Raw genomic sequence first — 17,473 nt, forward strand, 5'->3', positions numbered from 1 at the left:
TCTGCAACTACTAGTATTGTTTCAACCCGAAATTTGCTGTATAGTAGCTGTGAGTATTGTTTCAGTGCTCGCTAATGCATTAGCATTCACCAGCAAAGTGAATGCATTTTTTAGTACTGGGATTTAGCTCAGCTAACAGAGACTCTAGTAAAGTTTCCGGCATGGAAGCTGGGAGAGTCGAGCACTGTGCAGTGAGGTGAGCAATACTGATTTTCTATGGATCTGATTCAGAGGACTGCATCTTCACTGGACTTTTCTGCTGCATGCTGTGTTGCTGGGGACCAAGAGACTGGTGACGAGTGAACAACATCCTGCATCCATCTTCCTTTATCAGCCGGGACCAAAGGACAGGTTCATTACCAGACGGTTCCAAACTTAGAGGAGAGGTACCACACTCCAACTGTTCCACATCATATCAGGCCTGCAACAGGGGGAAATTTTGGTTTATTTTGAACTTTATGCCGGCTTAGGTGTGAGTTAGGAAGTGTGGGCCCACATATTTTAGTTAAAGTTGGACAATTGAAACTAAAACTTTATTACAGAGAGAAATGTATTTTAATTTTAGTTTTTTTTTTTTAAAACATCTCAATTGTTTTGTTTGTTTGTTTTGCTCAATATAAGTTCAAAGTTCATAAACTGTTGTCAGTTGTTTGGTTATTTCAAATTTTTGGATACGAAATAAGCAGATTTAAGGCTGGATTATAACCCTGATTCTGATTTCCTTAGGTTGTGTTTAAAGTTTTTACTGTCCTCGGAGGTGAGTCAAACTCAAGTCAAAATATAAAGAGTAAATAGAGTTTAAGGGTTTTTTTTTAGGAACTCAGGGGCCCTTACCTACTTCAATGGGGTATAGGTGGGCTACAAAACAAATTTTACCATTTAATGTTTTTAAACTTTTTTCATATAAGTCTGAAAAGCACGAAGGGGATTCGTTTTATCTTGTTGATATAAAACCAACAAACCAAACCACATTGCTTCCACAAATTTTGCTCATAAATTTTTATTTTGACAACAGTGCAAGTCAGGTGTAATTAAAGAACAGAAATGTACAGAAGCTGCTCCAGCAGAAGCAACTTTTTTATCACTTTCACCTCTAAGATTAATTTTTGTCTTATTTATATTAAAAACTAAACCACAAGAAAAGAGGATATGTAAGACAATGTGAAGAACAACAAGGAAATGCTGTGAGGAAAACCTAAAATAACATGTTTCTGAATAATTACTGTTTCCCATCAGAGGCACAAAAAAAACCCACTAACAGCACAAACCCATGATTGACTGAGATCAACTGTGGCACCTGAATAAAGTAAACCTACACGAACTACAGATGTAAAATATGATAAGGCATTTCAACAACAGTGGGCCAAATATAATAAAAAATTTGAAAAAACAGCAAAGAAAAGCCGTTGTGGCTGACATAGCAATATCAAGTGACTGAATCATCAGGAAAAAGGAACATGAGAAACTAGACAAATACCAGGGTCTCAGAGAAGAGCTTGAGAAGACTTGGAAGGTCAAGGCATCAGTGGTGCCGTTGGTTGTTAGGGCAATTGGGGCAGTGACCCCTAAATTTTAGGAGCTGTTACAACAGATCCCCGGAAATACATCTTACATACTGTATCTCAATACAGAAAAGTGTAGTTCTAGGGGGAGCAAAGAAATTGCGCATAACCCTTGGGCTCCCAGGCAGGAGGACCCAACTTGGAGGAAAAATAGAGACTTCCCACAATGTGTAAGGAAGAGTTTATATATAGCCTATACTATTTTAATTGATCTTTTTGTTATAAAGTAAATTAAACCACATAAGTAAATTTTGTACTAATATTTTTTTTCCCCTACATTTCTAACACAGTAAGTCAAAACTAAAATGTGCATTAAATTTGCAAAGGAAAAAATAATCCTACAAATAGAATGGTTGCTATCACCATAATTCCCTACCTTACAAATTGATTGATATAATTTTGATTTGTTTTCCAGTCAGAATATTAAAGTAGCTAGATCTCAGTGTATTGGAGGATATATTAGAAGTCACTCCAAAACAACAGGTCCCCTGATAGAAGTACATTAGGTCAGGTTTTACTCTGTGGTCTTTAACTAGAGACAGAGAAGTTTAGGGCACCGATAAAAAAATGCATCACAATCTTTAGCCATTGATTTACAGGCGTTGTTCCTATATCTGTATCGGAAGTTTCTGGACCATCATGTAAATAATTTAAATGGCTCGACCTCAGAAAATTTCTAAATTTTATACTTCTTTATCAAAAAAATCCACATATATAAAAATAAGCAGATTTACTAAAAACTAGCTACCAAGTTTATTTACTCACATGATGTGAAAAAACATCCAAGATAATTCATTTCTGTCTCAGCAGTGAAATCACAAGTCACCATTTCTTTAAGTTGTTTTTCTATTTCCACTACATGGTTCTCTATTTCCTGTTTTATCTCCTTCAGTTTTTTAACCTCCTGGCTTGTTTTCTCCATCAGTTTTTGTGTTATTAGTTCCACATGTTGATGATCTTTCTTTCTCTCATTCAGTCTCTCATTGCTCTCTGTTATGATCTCTTTCAGTTTTAAGTAACCTTGTGCTTTCTTTTCCATCTTGTTCTCACTCTGGTTTGTTACTTCATCATCGATAGCCTTAAGCTTTCTGTCATTCTCCTCAACTATTTTCACTGCCTCCTGTCTCTGATCAGTCAGTTGTTTTTTCTGCTCCTTCAGTTCCTCTGACATCTTCATTAATGCTTCAATTTGCTGATCAATGATTCTCTGATCCTGGTTTCTCTTTCTTAACTGCACTTCAAGGTCTGACTTTTTCTTAGCCACATACTCTTCTTCTTCTCTCCTGAGCTGCTGTTTCTTTTCATTCACTTCATCATTTCGCTTTTTCATTGCTGCAGAAACAAGAAATCAAATCAAAATAAGGTTTTGCTTAAGTTACCCTCTGATTTGCAAAAAGTACCTTAAAAAAACGGATTCATTTTAAGGCAGTATTAAACAAGAAATATTTTAATAGAGCTTAAACTATGGAGCTTAATTGAATATAAAAAAATAACTCACAGGTTTCAGTTTGTCGCCTTTTCCAGATGAAAGCAGCAACTCCTAATAGAAGTATGAGGCCCAGAATCACACTAAAAGTGACAGATATGCTGCAGTTTGACCGAGGGACAAAGAAACCATCTGAAATACAGAGATTAAAAGTTTTATGTAATAAATAATATTTGATCTATTTAATTATCAACGTATGTTAAATGTTTCACCTTGAACATAAATGCTTGTCTCTCTGGTCTGGTTGATGTCTCTCTGTTGGACTCTGCAGGTAATGTTGTTATTGTGTCTCTTCTCCACAGTCACTCTGCTGCTGATAGTGTAAAGACCATCAGGACCCTCGATTTTCTCTGTAGGTCCAGCAGATATGATGATTTCTTCTTCATGCATCCATAAAACCTCAGGTTCAGGAAACCAGCCTGCAGAGCTGCAGTCTAACATCACTCCATTGTTGCTTTCATCTAGTCCTGCTAAACTGATATCAGGTGAGGAGGCAGAACCTGAAAATCAGGCAAGAGAAGGAGTCATATTGTGATCATCAGCTGGTAGATAGCTGTTCAAGCAGTGATTGAACTACAGATCCATTGTAAATAGCAAAACAGCTTTAAGTAATATTAGCTGTCAGTATCTGATGTTCAGAAGTTAAAATTTATTTTGAAAGATTAAACACAAAGTTATCTATTCAAAACTTCTGAATTATCTAAATGCAATGTCATTACTATCCTTCAAAGCAATGTATCAGTTAACTTGTGACATTATACAGCCCAAGGTTTCATTTAGGATCTATTTTGGAAGATTATTATGACAGCAAATTTAATCTAAACAGAGGCATCCCACCAACTTGGTTTAACGTTAGTTAGACATACTCTGAAAGACTCAAATTTCTCTACCATATATTTTTGATGTCAAGAATTTGATTTCTGGATTTCTAAAATGTTATATTCATTTTTAATATCTGAAATCGTAATTATGACTAGTAGTAACTGTCAAGTTTCTGCCCTCTGTTTAAGTATATTCTTAGTTTCTTTGTATTCTCTGTATTTGTAGTTGTTTTTCTAGCAGTGTTTATATTTGAGTTACTCTCTGTTGCCCGCTTGTGTTTTTTTATTCCTCTTGGCTTCCTTCTAGATGCTTCCATATTCAGCTCATTAGCCCATTCTTTGTTCTGTTCTCCTAATATACTAATTAATTAAAAAAAGTAATTAATAAAAAAAAAAAACATCTACAATTACTAAAGACCAAAGTTACAATGCACAAATAGCTTTGCAAAAATAGTTCTGGACCATTTTCGATGTGCAACTTACGGAACAAAATTTGTGTACTTGTACTTAAAATTTGAACAGGGGCAAAAAATATTTTTACTTGTGATTTTTCTTTTCTATTCTACAAATACAAAACTTAGGGCCAGAACTAATGTCCAATGACAGCCTAACTTATGCATAACGCTCTGCAGCGTAATGCCTGTGAAATGATGAACAACCGTAATTTCATGAAATAAGGCTTGTGCATCATTTCATGCACAAACATATTTTCATGGGCATTATGCAGCATCAGTTAAAGCCCTCAGGTGAGTCGCTGTCCTGAGGGGAGCAGCGATGCAACTGAAGGTACCCGGTCTGCATTAAAAGATGTCTTTCCTCCACCTTTTCAAGAGTCTCTACAATGTGCTCAACATCCTTGTTATTCCCTCTGCCTTACTCAAACACATTTAAATTTTTCTGCTATTCATGAATTTCAATACAGCACAGCTACTTATACAAAGCATAAAGGTGCATTGCAAAAACAAAAATATATATATACACTGCCATTTTTGATGTCACAAAGAATGCAGCTTCCTATATTTTCCTTTCAGCGAAAAGTGGCATTTTGAGTGTTGAAGTTTGCCAAACGCTGGGCAATTGTTTCATGGAACAATAATCTTTCTCCATTGTCATTCATTTTAGTCATAATAGTTGTAACATTAAAACCAGACAGTATAACTTGACACACCTTTAGTGATGGCATCCATAGCCTAGGTTTCACAAAAAACCATTATAGAATTTTACCCTTTGGTGAAATTTAAATTGTTAGAGATGGGCTCTGTGTATGCACCTTGATGCTCTATCTCTCCAGTTCTTTACCTTAAAAGAGATCACTCAGGACAAACTCTTTAAAAAAACACTTCATAACTTATATGTATTAAATAACTAGGAGACATGACAACAGATTCTGATAGAAATTGAAATCTTAATCAGATCAGAGAAATTGCTTAGAGTTTACAGAATGGCAGCTGCTCACCTCTCAGGAAGTGGCCAAGATTAACAGTTAAAAATGCATTTTATACATCTCCAGTATGCCACATCATCACATTTTACATCATATACATTAGCAGTAGACATCCATGGCTCTAGCCTTATCAAAATATTAAACTTTGTTCTTAGCTGAAGGACAATGCCCTCATTCCATTTCCAAATTTTTCCCACGTAAAGAATCCAGACAGAGGAACTGTCTTAATTAGATTAACTATTGTGGAAAACATCAGTTCTGACATGCAGTAGGCAGCCAATACCAAGGTACAATAAACTCACACATCATTAATAATAATTATCCTAACAAAATGTATGAAATATGTTGAGTATGTATGAAACATTTATTTTTCGAGCAGAGCATCTGGTTGTCATGTGACTGATTTCTCCTGCATGAAATACTCAAATTACAGCAAAAACCTGGCTCTATCTGTCATAGTCTTGGCGCTGATGGTTGGCCTAATCATTTAATCTTTTCACCTTTTTAATTGGCCTGGCTGTTCATTACCATTAATCTTGTCCACGTGGTTCCTGCTGCTTTTTATGCTGCCTGTTTGCCTGCCAACGGCGCAAGATTATTTGAGCTGTTGGTGAGAGCAACTCTAGCATTTGTATATTGTTCTGATTCTCTGATCCTGACCTGTTTCTGCCTTTTTGGACTTGTTGTTGGTTTGGCCTTGTTTTCTCTGTTACTCTTATCTGTTCTGGACTGACTCGTGAAAACAGTGTTTTGACCTCTGTTTGGATTCTCATATGATACCTCCTCGGCTCTCTTTTCTCCAGGTCTGTTAACTAGGTCCTGCTTTGACACTGGCTTTGGATTACCCCTCACAGATACTGCTGCTTCTAAGCATTGGTTGGTGTCAGCTCAACTCATCTCTCTCAACTCTGGGGAATGGCTCCTGCCACAAGCTGTGGACAAGTCTCCAGTATAGATTGTACTCCTTTCTCCGGGACCGAAGTGAACTCAAAACCAGTTTAGTGATTTTAGCTCATAATTGTGGCCAGTCTTTCTAAGTCACTAGTCTGAGTTTCTAATTCTATATAGTATCTGGTGTATTCAACCCGGCTGACGCTTATTTCGGCACTTTTTGATGCTGCAAGGGGAGACCCCTTTGTCCGCGACTCCAAACGGCCTATTGTTTACACGCGGGACCAGCTTCTCACACTACGGGACCCTACACACCGCTGCCCTGCTCCCCACCACACGGAGAAACCAGACATCCCTGCAGAAATACGGAGGAGACGGAGAGTCTGCAGAGGTGGAAGGACGAAGCGGAGGAAGAGTTATCTACCATAGGTTGTCATGGGAAACAAAAGATCTCTCCGCAACAAGACAGAGGAGCTTGCAGCGCAAGCGCGTTTCCAGAGGAGGTACAGAGAAGCTAGTTTAATGTGCTTCACGGAGATGTGGCTAGATGGGTCTGTCCCGGACTCAGTGGTTTCCCTGGACGGCTTTAAACTTATCTGTGCGGACAGAACTTTGGCGGAGAGTGGAAAAAGAGAGGAGGGGGGCTGGCGGTGTTTATGAATGACAGATGGTGCAACTCGGCTCATGTTCACGTGAAGCAGCAGATATGCAGCTCAGATTAGGAATTACTCGCAGTGAGTTTAAGACTGTATTATCTGCCGCGGAGGTTTGGTCACGTGATCGTACTGTGCATTTACATCCCTCCCTCCGCTGATGCCACCGCTGCGTGTGAGCAGATCAACAGTGTTGAGAACAAACTACAGATCGAACACCCCGCGCTCTCCTCACCACAGGAGATTTCAACCATGCCCCCCTCCACTCCACTCTCCCCACGCTCACACAATACGTCACATGCGCAACCAGGAACAATAAAACGCTGGACATTTTTATGCAAATGTTAAGGATGCATACACCTCCGTCCCCCTCCCCCCGCTGGGACGTTCAGGTCACAACCTTGTCTACCTGCCCCCGCCCCCATTACATTCCACTGGTGAGAAGGACAATAGCACAGAAGAAGTCAGTGAAAGTTTGGTCGAACAACGCTACTGAGGAGCTGACGGATTGTTTCAGAACCACAGACTGGAACATGTACCAAAGCTCTAATTGGTGAGGACATCAACAGCCTGACTGAATGCATCATTGACTATATGACCTTCTGTGTGGAGAATATTGTGCCTACACAACAGCTACTATGTTTTCCAAACAACCCTCCTTGGCTGACCCCCGAGCTGAAAGTCCTCCTGAATCGGAAGAAACAGGCTTTCTACTCAGGGGATAGAGAGGAGCAGCGTAGAGCTCAGCGGAAGCTCCAGTGGAGGATCAGGTCGGCAAAGAAGGACTATGGGAAGGAGATGGAGGAGCAGCTGTTGCAGAACAACGCCAGAGATGTGCGGAGAGGTCTGAAGAACATCTCCAGCTTTGGGCAGAGGACCAGCAGGGCTGCAGACAGTAACACCAAGTTTGCAGATGAGTTAAACCGCTTCTTCACGCGGTTTGACTCCCCTCACACTGGTCCCCTCCCTGCCCTCAACTCTCCACACACCTCCAACCACCAGCCCCCCAGAGACCTTTTCCCCCCACCCCCGCCACTCCCACCAACCCCTGACCCATCCACACCTTCAGTCGTGCCTTCCTCCCCCCTCACAGTAACACCAATGCAGGTGAGAGGGCAGCTGATGAGGCTGAAACTGGGGAAGGCCTCAGGACCAGACGGCCTCCCCCTCAGGCTGCTGAGGACCTGTGCAGATGAGCTCTGTCAGGTCATCAGCTACATGTACAACCTGAGCCTCAGCCTGGGGGTGGTCCCTACCCTGTGGAAGACCTCCTGTGTGGTTCCGGTTCCCAAAATGCCACACACCAGGGAACCGGCCCACTTCAGACCAGTCACCCTGACATCTCACCTGATGGAGACCATGGAGCGCCTCGTCCTCGCCCACCTTTGCACCGTGGTGAGCCCCACCCTGGACCCGCTGCAGTTCGCCTACCGGCCCAACATCAGAGTAGATGATGCCATCATCTACCTGCTGCAGCGGGCGCTAATCAACCTGGAGACCATTGGGAGCACTGTGAGAGTCATGTTCTTTGACTTCTCCAGCGCTTTCAACACCATCAGACCGGTGCTGCTGAGAGGGAAGCTGGAGGATGCTGGGGTGGAGAAGCATATAGCTGACTGGACCATCAACTACCTCACTGACTGTCCTCAGTACGTGCGGGTGCATGGCTGCCAGTCAGAGGCGGCACTCTGCAGCACCGGGGCCCCCCAGGGCACCATCCTGTCTCCATTTCTCTTAACCCTCTACACCTTGGACTTCACCTACAATACGGACAGCTGCCACCTCCAGAAGTTCTCCGATGACTCTGCCATTGTTGGCTGTGTGTCTGAGGGGAACGAGCTGGAATACAGGTCGGTCATCATGGACTTTGTGGACTGGTGTGAGAGAAACCATCTGTCTCTGAACACCAGTAAGACCAAGCATATGGTGATCGACTTCAGGAGAAGACCACCATCCCACCCCCCCGTGAACATCCAGGGACAGGACATAGAAACTGTGGAGAGTTTCAAATACCTGGGTGTTCACGTCAATAATAAACTGGACTGGACTTATAACACTGACGCCCTGTATAAAAAGGGCCAGAGCCACCTCCACCTCCTGAGGAGGCTGAGGGCCTTTGGAGTCAGCACGCCCCTACTTAAAACCTTTTATGACTCTGTGGTGGCCTCAGCCCTCAGCTCTCAGACCTGCAGAAAGGTGTAGGGAATAGGTTACCTAAGCTGTCGATTCCCGAGGCTCTAGAAACTGCCAAACAAAGACTCGCTGCCCTGGCCACCCGCCTAAAGAGATACAAGGGAGAAGCAGAAGCCAGGAGAATAAACCAGGTGTTCTCCACCAACCCATCCAAAGTGTACTCACAGTGGCAGGGTAATTCAAGATCAGATCCACCCAGGGCTGAAACTGAACAGTACTGGAGAAACATATGGGAGAAGAAGGCATCCCAAAACACCAATGCTCAGTGGCTAGAAGATCTTAGAACAGATCACAGCAATCTCCCAGAACAAGAACCAGTAACCGTTACAAAGGCAGATGTCCAAGAAAGAGCGGCAGGTATGAAGAGCTGGACAGCACCAGGCCCTGACATGATCCACAACTACTGGCTGAAAAAACTAACTGCAATTCATGCACGCCTCGCAGCACAAATGAACCAACTGCTGGTTAACCCAAGGACGGACAATCCTGATCATGAAGGATCCCCAGAAGGGAACAACCCCATCCAACTACCGGCCAATAACTTGCCTATGTACAACATGGAAGCTCCTGTCAGGCATCATAGCGGCTAAGATGAATAGGCACATGGCTCAATACATGCACCCTTCCCAGAAGGGAATAGGCAGTAACACCAGAGGAGCCAAGCACCAGCTACTAGTGGATAGAGCAGTCACTCGAGACTGTAAGACCAGACAGACAAATCTGTGCACTGCCTGGATTGACTATAAGAAAGCCTATGACTCAATGCCACATACATGGATACTGGAATGCTTGGAAATGTACAAGATCAACAGGACTCTAATAGCCTTCATCAATAACTCAATGAAGCTGTGGAAAACAAGTCTGGAAGCCAATGCAAAGCCAATAGCACAAGTCACCATCAAGTGCGGCATATACCAGGGTGATGCACTATCCCCGCTGCTGTTCTGCATAGGCCTGAACCCCCTCAGCCAGATCATCACAAAGACTGGCTACGGATACCAATTCCGAAGCGGAACAATCATCAGTCACCTCCTCTACATGGATGACATCAAGCTGTATGCCAGGAGTGAGCGAGACATCGACTCACTGATCCACACTACCAGGATCTACAGCAACGACATTGGGATGTCATTCGGACTGGACAAGTGCGGTCGCATGGTCTCAAAGAGAGGGAAGATGATCAGAACCGAGGGGGATGAACTACCAGAAGGCCACATTACAGATGTGCAGGACAGCTACAAATACCTTGGGGTGCCACAGGCTAACGGAAACCACGAGGAGATGGCAAGAAAGACTGCCACAGCTAAATACCTACAAAGAGTAAGGCAGGTCCTGAAAAGTCAGCTGAATGGGAAAAACAAGATCCAAGCCATCAACACATATGCCCTACCAGTCATCAGATACCCCGCTGGTATAATAAACTGGCCAAAGGAGGAGATAGAGGCCACTGACATCAAGACAAGAAAGCTCCTCACAATGCATGGAGGGTTCCACCCCAAATCCAGCACCCTGAGACTGTATACCAAGCGTAGCGAGGGAGGCCGAGGGCTAGTGAGTGTCAAGACCACTGTCCAGGATGAAACAACTAAGACCCAGGAGTACATCAGAAAGATGGCCCCCAAAGACAAATGGCTTGGTGAATACCTCAGGCAGGAGAAAACCGAAAGCAAGGAAAAGAAAGAGGAAGGAGAACCCTCATGGAGGGACAAGCCACTGCACGGCATATACCACAGACAAATAGAAGAAGTGGCTGATATCAAAAAATCCTACCAGTGGCTGGAAAAGGCTGGACTGAAGGACAGCACAGAGGCACTAATTATGGCAGCACAAGAACAGGCATTCAGTACAAGATCAATAGAGGCCAGGGTCTACCACACCAGGCAGGACCCCCGATGCAGACTGTGCAAAGATGCCTCTGAAACAATACAGCACATAACAGCAGGGTGTAAAATGCAGGCAGGAAGTGCATACATGGAACGCCACAACCAGGTAGCTGTCATAGTGTACAGGAACATCTGCCATGAGTATGGGCTGGAAGTCCCAAGGTCAAAATGGAAGACACCTCCTAAGGTAGTTGAGAATGACCGAGCTAAGATCCTATGGGACTTCAAGATCCAGACTGACAAACAGGTGATGGCTAACCAACCAGACATCGCGTTGATCGACAAACAGCAGAAGAAGGCAGTAGTGATAGATGTGGCAATCCCAAGCGACAGCAACATCAAGAAGAAAGAACACGAGAAGCTTGAGAAATACCAAGGGCTCAAAGAGGAGCTAGAAAAGATGTGGAAAGTAAGAGCAGCAGTGGTGCCAGTGGTAATTGGAGCACTGGGGGCTGTGACCCCCAAACTGGGAGAGTGGCTACAGCAGATCCCAGGTAAAACATCAGAAGTCTCTGTCCAGAAGAGCGCAGTCCTAGGAACAGCTAAGATACTGCGCAGAACCCTCAAACTCCCAGGCCTCTGGTAGAGGACCCGAGCTTGAGGATGACACATACCACCCCACGAGGGGTGAGAAAACAGTTTTTTTTTTTTTTTTTATATTGTTTATTCTTCTTAATGCACCTTTTTTCCTCCTTGTTTGCACCTTCTTCTTTAATTACTATGCCAATATGTGATGAGTGAATTTCTCCGCTGTGAGATCAATAAAGCTCATCTAATCTAATCTAACCTAATAATCAAGATTCATTCTTTGAAGATTTTAAGATTTTCTTACTTACCAACAACAAGGTTGACAAAATTTTCTTTCTTCAATTTGGGTAAGTAGCATCTGTATTTTCCATTGTCAGAGTGTCTCACAGCAGAAAGTCTTAATGATATATCTCCATTTTTCAGATTGTCAGGAATTATTGATGATCTTCCTTTGTAGGCTTCATTTTGGTCAGCTGAATATTCATGGCCATCAAGATTCACAAACACAAATCTGGGTTTCAGGTCAGGTCTGCCCCACTCCACTGTCATCTGAGAAGCATCCTTTGGAGGTTCCAGGTGACATGGCAAAATAACGTTCTCACCAACCATTGCAGTAACTGACTTAGATGAATCCATGTCCTTTGACTGACCTGCAAATAAAATATATAGAGAAGAATTTGCCATTTATTAATATTTAGAGTAAATGAGGAACTGTGTAATCGACTGTTGCAAATTTTCCAAAGTGGCCTTATTTATATCATTGATGCCTGTTGGAAAATATTCCAAAAACAACACTTGTTTTGGAAGCACTTTGCCAATGCCTAATATTTACAGTTAGTACCAATAATAACAAATTTTCATAATATATTTTTTTTTATGTTGTATATGCTTTTAATAAACAATTACTACTTATTTTACAATCTGTTTTTCAGCAAAGTCCAAAAATAATGCAGTTTAGAGTGTGGGCTTTGGCTTTGACTCTGTCGGGGTTGGCCTGTTGATAGGCTTGTTCGGCTGTAGCCGTGTTTCCATTCAAATGAATGTGATCTAAAACAAACTTTTAAAAGTTTTTTAACAAACAAAATGCCAATTTGCTGTGTTTCAATTTGTTTTGAAGCAAATTCACCAAGCACTGCAAAGCATATTGCCATCCTACGTTGTTGTGCATATCATTTTGTCAGGCATTGTTGTAGTAAACAGGAAGTAGAGGCTGCAATCTAGCACTGAAAGTAGAGGCTGCAATCTAGCACTGACCACAGAACAATAATAGAAGAAAGTTGTAATGAATGTGTGATGTTAACATGTCAGCTAGTAATGTTGATATTGCCTCCAGCCATGTTTGCGCACATAATTGGAGCATCTGGGAAGACAGACAACAGAAACAATTGATCAGTCATGTGAGTATGTTTGCTACGTCAGGGCTGATTTGAAAAAATTTTCGATGTCACATTTTGCGCATTAGCCCTTTTTTGCAAAAGCCAAAAACCACCCCACATGCTGATTTTACAGAAGTTTCAAATATTTGGAGGGACATTGTGGTTTAGACTTTCCCTTTATATTTTTATGATTACGTTTTTAGCTGATTTCTTGCAAAAATCAATCTTTACTTTTCTTCAAGGACTCAACTCTGATTGAAAAAAATAAATAAACCTAGAGTTATGTATTTAACTATGTTAAAATTCTTCAATATTTCCAGATAATTTTTAAAGGAACACTTTGTGAATGTCATAACTCTGCACTTTTGTTCTGTTTAAGGTTTCTTTTTAACTTTTCAGTAACTTTTTATTCTTGTCCTTCTGTGTTTTCTAGTTGGGTTAATTTCCATTTTGTGTTATTCTATTTGCTTTTGGTTATATTTTTGAGTGCTTTTGTGATTCTTGATTTACTCTCTTTTGCCACTTTGTTTGGTTTCCTTTCCCTTTGGCCTCCTTCTCAACGCTTCCATCCACACCTGTTACTTGTCAGCTCATTAGTCCAGTCTCCCATACATACTCTCCCTGTGCAGTTTTTTAGTGCTGGTTCCACGTTTTTTCCTGGCTCCTCATGTGTGTCTTCCCTGATGTCCCCTAGTTCCTGATCTCTGCCTCATTAAAACTGCAAGACTCACCTCTGCCTCATGGTCTCTAGATTTGAGTCCTCAAAAACCGCCACCCAATCATGACAGTGAAATATTAGAAATTTCCATAATCAAAAAGCTCAAACTTTCAATAATGTTTTTAAAATTTAAGGTTTTCCAATTTCTTTTTTTTATTCTAACAATCTATAACGACATTAAAATCATTCTGTCATGATCTTGGCACAGATGCCTGGTCTTATCACTCATTGCATACACCTGCTTAGCTCTGCCCAGTTCTCATTAGCTGCTTATCTGATCCACCTTCATTAGCCTCTATTTAGTCTTCAGACCATCCATCAGTTCCAGATTATTTTGAGCCATGTGCTGAGACTTATTCTACTGTTCCTGTGTCCTGACTGCCTGATCTGTTCTGCCTCTCAACCTCTGAGCTTGCCTGTTCGCATCTGATCTGTTTGCCCGATTTGTGTCTTGACTCCTACCAGATCTCTTCCTGCTTGTGTACCGATCGGAATCATTTCCTGGCCAATGAGTCTACCTGCCCTTGTCCAGCCTGTAAGCTTCACTGTGAACAGAATCTGGAACAGTTGCCTTATTCCGTCTTGGATTCTCCTTCGGCTACTCACTCGATCTCTAACTTCCTGGCTCTGACAACCAACCACGTCTACGACATCGGCTTTGTCTTCGCCCTCAGGATTATCCTCCCTACATCCATCTGCTTTGTTCAGATCTCCTGTTGGTTCTCCGGCTAACAAAACACTTGCATATGGAACTCTGCCGCAACAGCTGCACCACGTTGGCAGCCATCTGGTCGGAACAGGTGACTGACTCACTCGTTTGTGATCATCCACATCCAGAAAGACGTGGTCACTAACCTGCTGACTCAAACAACAGAGGTTCCTGCCTAGGACGTTGACATTGTCCACCCATTTCTTTTATTAATTAAACTTTCTGAGAAATATGTTTTGTCCATCTCAAATTACTGTATAATTCTGTTCTGAGCTTTGACACATTCATCTTATTTAAAATTTTATACCAAACATGATCAAATGAAGATTGCTTAAAAGCCTTAAATTAGTACTGATGTCAACATCTGTGTTTTATAGCTAGTTTGTTCACCATACATTTTTTTTTTTTTGTATTTCTGTTTCATTTCTTTTTTTAAGAGGTGAACAGTACTGACTCTATTCTCTGTATGTTATGTGGCATAGTGTGGTCATGCTAAACTGCCATGAGAATATAAAAAAGACTCATTCAGTTGTTGTTTCAAAATACCAAACTACAGTTTTTGCCTTGTTATCTTGTATTCATAATTTTTGTACACCAAACAGCTTCCACAGGTTATAAAGACTGTTAAAACACTAAGTGAACTGTGTTGAGTATGAGTTCTCCCAACCAATAAAGACTGGAGCAAACACCCACCTTGGAATTATGGATAAATGCTCAGTGGAACACTGACACAATCATACTGACATTATTAATGTAAAAGAACTCAGATTGCATTAAATTTGTGTGGAGATTACCTTTGCAGGTGTGAATGAGGAGCAGGATGAAAAGGTTAACAGATAACATCTCTTTCAGTTTACACTAAAGAGCCACCCTGTAGAGTGAATATTAAGACAGAAAAATATATATTTTAATGTTATACAAATAAAGTGTTTTATTTAAACATTTTACTATGTATGATACTATTTGTTAATAAATTTAATTCTGTCTCAGGAGTTAAAGGTCCCTTTAAGGTGCTCTTTTAGAAATCAAATGAACAGCCTTACATAAAAAAGGTCAATCAATATGCTTCCTAAGGCTGAATAAGGAAATGGTGCAAACATTATAGTCATACATGTATGTAAGATAACCTTAAGATTAGAAAGCTTGATTTAAATAAATGTTTTATAGAAGTATACATTACAAAAAAACCAACCAGTTTTTTTTTTCAAATAAAGACATGTGAAATACAACAACATAGCATGTAAATAACAATGGGCAGTTTAATGGACATAAAACTTTACTTTTATTCGGACAAATCCATACTAGGTATTGCTATACCACCAGAACCTGAATAATGAAATCTGATACTAAGGCAAAGAACAAATATTGACATTTGCTTAAGAGATTTTAAAATCTTTGATCTTTTAAAAATCTGCGGAAAGGAAAATGCGTTAAAAGGGACATTTATCAATAAATGTTCTTGCTCTTATGAAATTGTATCTACCAAGAGAGACTATTAAACTATTACACTATTAAAATCTATCAATGCAAATCGTCAAATGTACACACTTTATGACTACATGTGCCTTTCACACAATATCCTTTCACACATTATGAGCAACCAAAAAATATTTAGTGATATTAAGAAAATTCTTAAAAATGAAGGAAATTAGAAGATTTTAGTACATACCCAATCTGCGGAGGTAAATTTACGATCAGACAAGGTTGAAAGTAGACAACGGTAATATGACCTGGTAGGTTAAAGTCCTTGAATAACTAACAGTTTCTTTTCTAAGCAATAAAAGAAGGTGTGTGCACCTTTGTCGATTATGAGTTTCACAATGATTTATATGAGAGAGAAGAGGGTACTATAACCACAAAACAGGCTTAAATGAGTGGCAAGCAGACTTTTGCTAATTTTCTCTGAAAACATTTCAACACCTATCCAGCAGCCTTGTTTTTTGTTCTGTCTGCTTGCACTACAGCACTTTGTAGTTGGAGAGCTAACATTTTAACCATCTTGAAGCCCATAATCCTAAGCACATGCAGAATCTTTTTCAGAGCTGCTGGCTCCCCTGTGCTATGTCAACAATTACACAAACACATGGCTCTGCAGGAGACCACAAATAAAGCATTAGTTTTAACAGTTCACTCATTAATTTAACAACTTTTCTAAACTAATGAAAGCTTTAAAAGTGTGGTCTGCATGTGTCTCTAGGTCCCTTTTTTGCAAAATTATTCCCTGTGATTCCAGAGCAGTCAACAGAACAGAACCAGCATTTTGTCACTTTGTTGAAATTTTTACATCTCTGCCTCTGATAATACTACCCAACAGATAAAGGAAACCGGCCTTTCTTAATTTATAAAGACTCAAAAAAGATATGAAGCATTTTTCAGCAAACATTGACAGACTTACACTTACTCAAAAAGTACAGTCTTGTAACCATGCTGCTGTGTGTGAGAGCATATTTAGCACAATGTTCTTTACAGCACCTAATAATGCCATCTACTGTGTGCATACAACTGTGGTTTTGTTGAAGAACCAGTGGAATCTAGATCTCTGAAGCCTATCAGGAAAAGGTAAAATCTCAGTTTGCTTAGAATTGAAAACAGGGTCATTACCGCCTCAAATCTGGTAGACACATATAACTAAAATACCTCTATTGTGTAGAAAATGATGGAGAAAATTGTAGATAATTACTCAAAGAAAAATCTACACTACAAACTGTTGGGATCTGGAGGTTTGTCCACTTTCTCCACCAGAGGGTGCACAAGATCTCCTGGAGCATGATCCGACTGCACCACCTGTCTCTCATCTCCTCATCAGGAGATATGTACTTAAGGAGGCGGAGGGCTTCACTCCAGTGCCAGAGTGTTTGCCAGTAACGGTTAGCAAGCCTGAGCAAACCTGCCTGTCTGTGAACTCTGACTTTCTGCAAATCAAACCTGATCCCGTTTTTCTCCTCTCTGCCTCCCAGGTTGATCCTGCCTGAATACCTGAAACTCTGGAGAGTTTCTCTGCCGGTGATGTGTCTGCTTGTTCTCAGTAGGACTCTGGAGAGCAGCCTCAGTCAAGTTTCTGCCTGCCCGCTCTCAGAAGATTACTGGAAGGAGAACTCAATCTGTGATCTGCCTGCACTCAGTAAGCTCTGCCTCCGCCTCTGCCCTCAGCCTGCCAACAACCTCTGGACCCTCTTGGTTCCCCCCCCTGCCGCTCTGCTCCATTTCCG

At 41.2% G+C, this 17,473-nt stretch overlaps 1 protein-coding gene across 1 annotated transcript; it reads right to left on the reverse strand.

Moving 5' to 3' along the window:
* Window positions 1-994: 994 nt before the first annotated feature.
* Window positions 995-15,975, reverse strand: LOC119796078 (butyrophilin subfamily 3 member A2-like). The gene is made up of 6 exons (XM_038304446.1): window positions 15,934-15,975; window positions 15,059-15,135; window positions 11,770-12,111; window positions 3,261-3,548; window positions 3,061-3,180; window positions 995-2,894 (listed from the first exon to the last, which is right to left on the reverse strand). The coding sequence occupies exons 2-6, from the start codon at window positions 15,105-15,107 to the stop codon at window positions 2,320-2,322; spliced, it is 1,374 nt and encodes a 457-aa protein (XP_038160374.1). The 5' UTR covers window positions 15,108-15,135; window positions 15,934-15,975; the 3' UTR covers window positions 995-2,319.
* Window positions 15,976-17,473: the final 1,498 nt, after the last annotated feature.

The sequence above is a fragment of the Cyprinodon tularosa genome, unplaced genomic scaffold, assembly GCF_016077235.1.
Source record: "Cyprinodon tularosa strain WSP-4 unplaced genomic scaffold, ASM1607723v1 ctg1142, whole genome shotgun sequence".
In the NCBI taxonomy this organism is placed as follows: Eukaryota; Metazoa; Chordata; class Actinopteri; order Cyprinodontiformes; family Cyprinodontidae; genus Cyprinodon; species Cyprinodon tularosa.